Raw genomic sequence first — 7277 nt, 5'->3', positions numbered from 1 at the left:
TTTCAGGAATTGGTGGCCTCTTCATTTTCCAAGTTCGAATTTCTGTAAAAATCAATTTGCTTCAAGAATCCCTTTATTTTCCCAGTGTGCAGTGAGACATGCACTACATCTTTGCTCCACTCATGGCCGCCGTGAAGCGGCAAGTCACGTTAAAGCAGAGCCCTCTCTTTTTAAAAAATTGTATTGAAATAAAGTACATTTACAATGCTGTATTTAATTTCTGCTGTAGAGCAAAGTGACTCAATTATACATACATACACACACACATATGTATATATAATTTTTTAAGCGTTTTTGACGCAGACTATTTTTAAAGTTTTTATTGAATTTGTTGCAATATTGTTTCTATTGTCTATGTTTTGGTTTTATTTCATTTTGTTTTTTGGCTTTGAGGCATGTGGGATCTTAGTTCCCTGGACAGGGATTGAGTCCATTCCCCCTGCGTGAGAAGGTGATGTCCTAACCACTGGACCAAGAGAGAAGTCCCCATATACATATTCTTTTCCATTATGGTTTATCATAGGTTATTAGATACAGTTCCCTGTGCTTATACAGCAGGACCTTGTTGGTTATCCCATCTCTCTTAAAAACACAGGTCCGACCACATTATTCTTCTGCCACCTCTCTTTGTTAAGTTAGAGGACTCAGCATTTCACACCAGTGTCTTCATGTTCCAGCCCTAGGATCCACTCACTAGGATCACACAATGAAAGTCACTTCCAACCCACCCCAGAAACTTAACAAAAGGAGGAGTGCTAGCCTTGCCAACTTTTGTTCTCAGGACAAGCCAGTTTGCATCTCCATATAATATGAGTGCAGTTTCCCACACCTACAATGCTGTCATGTCCCCTCACCTTCCTGGCATTTACCTATTCTTCTCCATCAAGTCAGCACAATGTCTCTTCCTCCAGGGAGCCACCTCCTCTCTCATTCCAAGGCATCTAGCATGTAATGAGCATGCTTCATCTTGCTGCAATGTCACAGTCCCCCTGGGCACAGACTATGTCTCTTTAACTTGTATCCCCTCTTCAAGGCTTGACACAAAGAAGGTATCCAGTGAATTCTCACTGATTTACTGATGCTCCATATTGGCAAACAAACTTGGGTCAGCTCTTTCAGTATCTTTCCTTAAGATCTTTTCAGTAAACTCAAGAGATGCTGGCAGAAGCTGGCAGCCTGACCAGAAGCGAGAAAAACAGCAGGAAAACCTAGAATTCAGGGAACTGAGTCTCTGGCAAGAAAAGTACATTGGTTCTCCTGACCCCCTGAGGAAACTCCAGATGCTTTGGTATCCCCCTTATAAAATATAATTCTGAAATGTATTAGCTCTGCCATCATTCACCAAAAACATGACATTTTTTTTTTTTTTAGAAGTGAAGTTGCTCAGTTGCGTGCAACTCTTTGCAATCCCATGAAATGTAGTTTACCAGGCTCCTCTGTCCATGGAATTTTCCAGGCAAGAGTACTAGAGTGGGTTGCCATTTCCTTCTCCAAAAAATGACATTTTTTAATGGAGCTAAAAGTGTCCATGATCTAACTAGAAGTGACTTGCTAGCAAAAGACAAATTGTTTCCAAATAAGAGGGTAGGTGAAAGAAGACATTTGTACCCTTAAGAGCTGTTCAGTGTATAATGCAAGCTATCAATAGGTAGGAACATGAAGAAACAAAATGTGTTATGATTATAGTTTACTGGGGTACTTCTCATGGCCAGTCACCTAGCAAAATGTTTCTTTCACCTATGTGACCTCATTTAATCCTCACAACCATTCTATAAAGCGGGAATTACTCTCCCCCAGTTTACAGGCTCAGAAAAGTTAAAAATCATTTTTCCAACAACTGAGAATAAAATCCAGGTCTAGCAGCAAGGCCCAAATACTTTTTCCTTTCCTATGACAACAAGCTTTTTCCTGGTGTGCTGCAGTCCGTGGGGTCACAGAGTTGGACACGACTGAGCAACTAAACTGACCTGATAATATATTTGATTAATTTCTTTAAATATCAGCTAAATATAATTTAATCCCTGCCTTTGTGAATAGCATATTCAGAATACATTTGCATCTGAAGGCTAAAGATCTCCTAGGAGGCCCACTCCACAGCCAACCTGGAGCCCCAGACACTAAGGAGAGCAACTCAGGCACATCCTGAATTGCCTTTGTTTTTAATAAACCCAAGCCTTCAGCTTACTTTATGACTTACCTCTTTTCCTTAAGTTCAGATGATAATATGATAAAGCTCAAAAGGCTAAATTTCTTTCACTAAATTCCTTAAGATCAGTAAGAAACAGATTAATAATCTAATTTTTAATGGGTCACAGCTATTAATAAGTAGCTCATAGAAAAGAGATATAAATGGCCCAACTTAGAGGAGTGCATTTTGAAACACCCATTTTCCATGTGTCAGACTGTCTAAAGTCAGAAAGCTCTGATACCACAAGGAAAGCTCTCACACACTGGTGACTGTGACTCTGGGAAGACCCTCCTCTGTGGGGAGAAAGCTGGCAGGATCCCTCAGGAGCTCCGCACACTCTGGGTCAGGAGCCCTGCTTCTAGGAACTCATCCTTCAGACTGCCTTGCAAGTGACCGACATTCACCATTTATTGCTGCAATGGCTGTAACTGCAGAGGATTGGGAACAACCAAATAACTCACCATCCAAAGGGGCCTGGTTAAAGAGAATGATTCAGCCATATCCACGCAACCCTAGACAAGACTGGGGAAGCTCTTTCAGTATGGCTAAGGAGCTCTTCACAACACTTTAAGTGAAAAAAACAAGAAACACACGGAAACCTGAGGATAAAGGCAGCCTCTGAAGAGGGGAGGTGGCAGCTGGGGTGGGAAATCTCACTGTAGACTCCTTAGTGTCTTCTGAATTTTGAACCAAGTGAATTATTAGCTATCCACAAAAAGAAAGTTAAAATACTTATACATATTGAGGCCTTCCATGCTTAAACAAACAAAAGGGCTTCCCAGATAGTGCTGGTGGTAAAGAACCCGCCTGCCAATGTAGGAGATGAAAGAGACACGAGTTTGATCCCTGGGTCGGGAAGATCCCCTGGAGAAAAGGGCAGGGCAACCCACTCCAATATTCCTTTTCTTCTTTTTTTCAGTATTCTTGTCCAGAGAACCCCATGGATAGAGGAGCTTGGTGGACTCTAGTCCATAGGGTCGCAAAGAGTCAGACATGACTGAAGTGACTTAGCATGTGCTAAAAAAATTTCTGGCTTAGGTCCAGCTAATTGAGTTACTGTACTCTGTCCGACAGTACATTCTGCCTCACAGAACTCCAGAGATAAAACTTAAGGGACACTGAATCAGGTGGGTTCTGTCCTCAGCCAGCCCAGGAAAGGGAGACTCCTTAGGGTCAAAGAGGCCGTACTTCCTCTCTTCATCAACAGATGGCGCTACAGGGCCTGCTGCCTGGGACAGAGGGCAGTGGCTTGGGGAGCCCTGGAGCCTCAGGCAGCTGACAAAGAAACAGGCAGACACAAATAAGTAACATAAAATAGAAACTAACTTTATTTCTCTGGAAGAAGCAGATATTCATAGCTGGGGCAGCAACTTTGGCAACAGAGGCTGGTGGGAGAACATGGAACAGCACAGGGGAAGAGCTGGGTCAAAGAGGAAGCACTGGTGTCCCTCCAGGGAAGCTGCCCCCTTGGTCTCCTTCCAATCCTGGGCCCTTGGGCCCTGGTCCCTGCCAGAGAACGATCTGGCACCCTAGCTCTGCTACCTGAGACACCTCAGGCTATTTTCAGGCACAAGATCCCAAGACCGGCCAAGTCCCATAATACGTCCATGATGAGGCCACATTCTGTTCGACAGGGCTCCCTGGAAAGGGCCTAGCCCTGTGAAGGGCCCCTATCCACTCCCTGGTCCACCTCTCTGTATGGCCAACACATCCTCCCTGCCCAAAGTCAACTCTGGCTTTCCTGCCAGCAAGGCCTGGCCACACCCTTTAGCCACAGGCTCCACCAGGGACTAAAGCCCAGAGGCAGGTCAGCTGCAAGGCCTGCTGAGGCCGATCCCAGGCTGCCTTCAAGAGGCTCCCTCCTGCACCTTGGCTGGGGCACCAAGGGCTCTGGAGCTACAGGGACAGCACTGGGGGAGGGAGGGACAGGCAGGGTGGGGGTCCCAGCTTCCTGCTGCCGTGGCCTCGCTCCGCCACTGGGAGCTGTGGGTGCAGCAGGTCCTCCAGGGCTGGCATGGAGTCTCCCCGCCCTCCTCAGATGGGCAAGCTTAAGTGATTCCTTCAGGGCAGATCCTCTGGCTCTTCAGGCATCTCAACGCCTAAAGGATGGGAAACAATCAGAAAGCCCTCCATCAGCAGGAGTCAGTGCAACAGAGGATGGAAGGTCCAGGATGACCAAGTACGAGAAGGCCTCTTGGTGCCAGCCAAATGGGTTGAAAATGGGTGGTTATAGGCAATAATTTTGGAATTTATCATCCTAGATGCCTTCTTTAATAAGCTAATTGTGTATCAATAACTGATGCAAATGAGTAAGAACAACCACAAGGTAACAGTTAACATTCAGTGACAGCGTCCTATGGGCCAGACACTTGCTGTGTGGTATGACAGAGGCATCCCTCATTAATTCTTCTAACCACTTCTATGAGGTTGGAACTAATATTGATACACATGTTACAGATGAGCACCCTGAGAGATCAGGAAAGGAGTATAAGCTGATACCATATGTGAGCAGGGTGTTGGGCTCCAATCAGGCTGTCCTGCTAGGGGACTCTTGACACCCCACACCCCACCAGCACCTCCCAGGAAAGAAGTTCACTTTCGACTCAATAAAACTTTCATTGGTATTTATACTCTACATCAAGTTTGCTATTAATATACATCTATATATTTTGTCACATTACATATAAATTTTTTACAGGAAAAGTAATGGATTTTTTTATTAGACGTTCCTTTAAAAAGGTATTAAAACTTTAGATGTTATTTTAAACTGAAATAGGAAATGAGGAGGTGAAAAGTATTTGTTTAAATTATCGGATCCTAAACTGCTGCTCGCTAGAGCCGGATTAGGAAGCAAGCCCCCTGCAACCAGAGTGGCTCCAATTCCTCTTACTCATTAGTTCATCTGAACAAAGAAGCTATGAAGTCGAGACAAACGTGCTTAGGAGAAACTGTTTTCCTCGAGAACTGCCTGTGTCATGGGATCGGGACCCTTTCCCTGCTCCTGGCCTGGAGCCCTGTGTTTGGCCGTGCAATGCTGGCTACTCCCAGGGTGGCTGCTCCGGGAAGCCCGGGGACTGGCAGATGCAGGGTTTGCTCACTTGTGGTGGGCAGGGCCACAGGAGCCCAGCAGGTGGCAGCCGGCCTGCTCCAGGTTCCAGTCAAACATCTCCAGCACATTGTGGCACTCGCCTCGTGGCCGCAGACCCAGACCAAAGAGCTGCTCCACCTGGGGAGCAGAGGGTGGTGCCATGGGACACATTGGGGCTGAGGGGTGCTGGACCAGGGTGGGGCAGAGGAAGGGGGATGGGGGTAGGGAAGGAGAGGTGGGAGGAGAGCCGCAGAACAGTCTTCAGGGTCCCTGAAAGCCAGAGTGGGCAGGAGGTGGTGGTACCTTCAGATACTGGGCAGCCCTCTGCACGCTCCAGCTGTGGCTCTGCAGGGCCGCCTGGCACTCCTCTGTGGTCACCCCATGCACCATGGCCTGCAGCTGGGCACACCACCCCCACCCGTCAGCATCGGGCCCCTTCCTCTGGGTCCCCTGGGCCCCCGCCCCTTCTTACCCTGCAGCCAGGCACACTACTCACCATCTGGATCTTGTCTGCAGGCCGCCCAGCCTCTGGCCCGTCCCCGGGGTAGCCCCTCTGTGGCAGCCGAGCAGTGACCCTCAGGGCGGATGGCCGGGCCCCTGGGTTGCTGTTGTTGGTGGAGAAGTTGGCCTTGGGGTCTGGGGCAGCCTGGGGCATTGGTCGGACAGTGGCAGTGGGGGCGGCTGGGGCTGGGGTGCTGGGAGGGGGCAGCAGCAGGGGCACAGGCATGGGGTCTGGCTCTTTGGGGCTCTGGGGCTCATGCAGGAAGCGCTGGTAGCGCTCCAGGTAGGGCGGGCGCTCGGGCAGCAGGTAGTAGTGGGTGCTGCTGACCTTCTTCCCATCTCGGACGATGGGCAAGATGCAGGGGCCGGCCCGTGGGCCAGGCGCCTGGATCACCTGGGGTGTGGCATACTTGGGGTCTGAGGCAAAGCTCTGGGTGGTGGGCATGGTCTTCCCAGGTGAGCTGGAGAGCCGGGGTGGCAGCGGGGAGCTGCCAGGTGGCACCAGGGGGCTGGGAGTCCTGGAGCCTTGTGGAGACAGGGGCTCCCGGGGAGGCACCTGGGGAGGGGACGCAGGTCCAGGCCACCGGCCCGTCTCCTCCTCGCCTGGGGGGGCCGGAGACAGCTCGCCACGTGAGCGCGTGGGCCTCGGGGGGATGGGCACTCGGGGGGGCACCTGGGGCTTGTCGTCACCACCGGGGCTGGGCGAGGGGGCTAGAGAGCCAGCCGGGACCTGCAGCTGCCGCATGCATTCCTGCTGCAGCGCCTGGAAGATCTCTGAGGTTTGGGCTGAGTTGGGAGGTTTGCCCCCACCCTGGGGTGGGAGGAACAGGTTGTCCTCCAGCGGGGGGAGGAGCCTCGCTGGCTCAGGCACAAAGGCGTAGTTGGTTTCGCCCTGGCTGGGCTCAGCAGAGACCCCAGCGCCCACTAGGGTGCTATTGATGGAGCAGACCTCGAAGTCATCCTCATCCTGGGCCACGTCGTCATAGGCAGGAGGTGGGGGCAGCGGGCGCGCATCCCAGTCCACCACAGGCGTGGGATGTAGGGGCCGGGGCAGGGCCCGTGTAGGGCTCTGCGGCGGGGTCTTGTCCAGCAAGGAGCAGGCGTCCATGGCCAGCTGTGCCAGTGATGGGGCACAGGGCCGTGGGGCTGGCACAACAGGCTCCTCGCCGAAGTCGATAAGCGTGACCTCGCCACCACCGCGGCTGGCCTTGGTGCCTGGCACCCGGGCTGAGGGCTTTGCGAGCCACAGCCCACGGGGCAGCCCTGGCTTTCGCAGGCCCAGCCTCTTGAAGTCGCTGGACAGGGGGTCTTGGTCCTCACTCACGGGGTCGTAAGTTGGTTCTGTGATGGAAGGGAGACCCCATCAGGGAGGCAGCATCAGGCAGGTGGGTGGGGAAGACAGCCAAGTATCCCTACCACCTCCCAATTTCCCCGAAGGGCAGCCCTCAGCCAACCAGAATTCTCCGTGCACGCAGACCCTTTTCAAACAGGAGGGGAGAA

General features: G+C 51.2%; 1 protein-coding gene across 33 annotated transcripts in view; it reads right to left on the bottom strand.

Annotated features, from left to right (window-relative positions):
• Positions 1–3493: 3493 nt before the first annotated feature.
• Positions 3494–7277, bottom strand: part of TNK2 (tyrosine kinase non receptor 2) — a 40479-nt gene continuing 36695 nt past the window's right edge. For 20 of the 33 annotated variants that reach the window (XM_081571608.1, XM_081571589.1, XM_081571602.1 and 17 more), the window contains 4 exons: positions 5773–7118; positions 5580–5675; positions 5287–5414; positions 3494–4287 (listed from right to left, as the gene is read on the bottom strand). In XM_081571608.1, the coding sequence (XP_081427734.1) occupies positions 4281–4287; positions 5287–5414; positions 5580–5675; positions 5773–7118 (1577 nt within the window). In that variant the 3' untranslated portion in view covers positions 3494–4280. Of the gene's footprint in view, positions 4288–5282; positions 5547–5579; positions 5676–5772; positions 7119–7277 lie in introns of those variants that run through there. The other 13 variants (XM_081571587.1, XM_081571604.1, XM_081571610.1 and 10 more) reach the window with 5 other exon arrangements.

Source organism: Giraffa tippelskirchi, chromosome 2, assembly GCF_054371585.1.
Source record: "Giraffa tippelskirchi isolate mGirTip1 chromosome 2, T2T-mGirTip1v1.2.pri, whole genome shotgun sequence".
In the NCBI taxonomy this organism is placed as follows: Eukaryota; Metazoa; Chordata; class Mammalia; order Artiodactyla; family Giraffidae; genus Giraffa; species Giraffa tippelskirchi.
The sequence above is the reverse complement of the archived record's forward strand: the minus strand, read 5'-3'. Positions and strand labels throughout refer to the sequence as shown.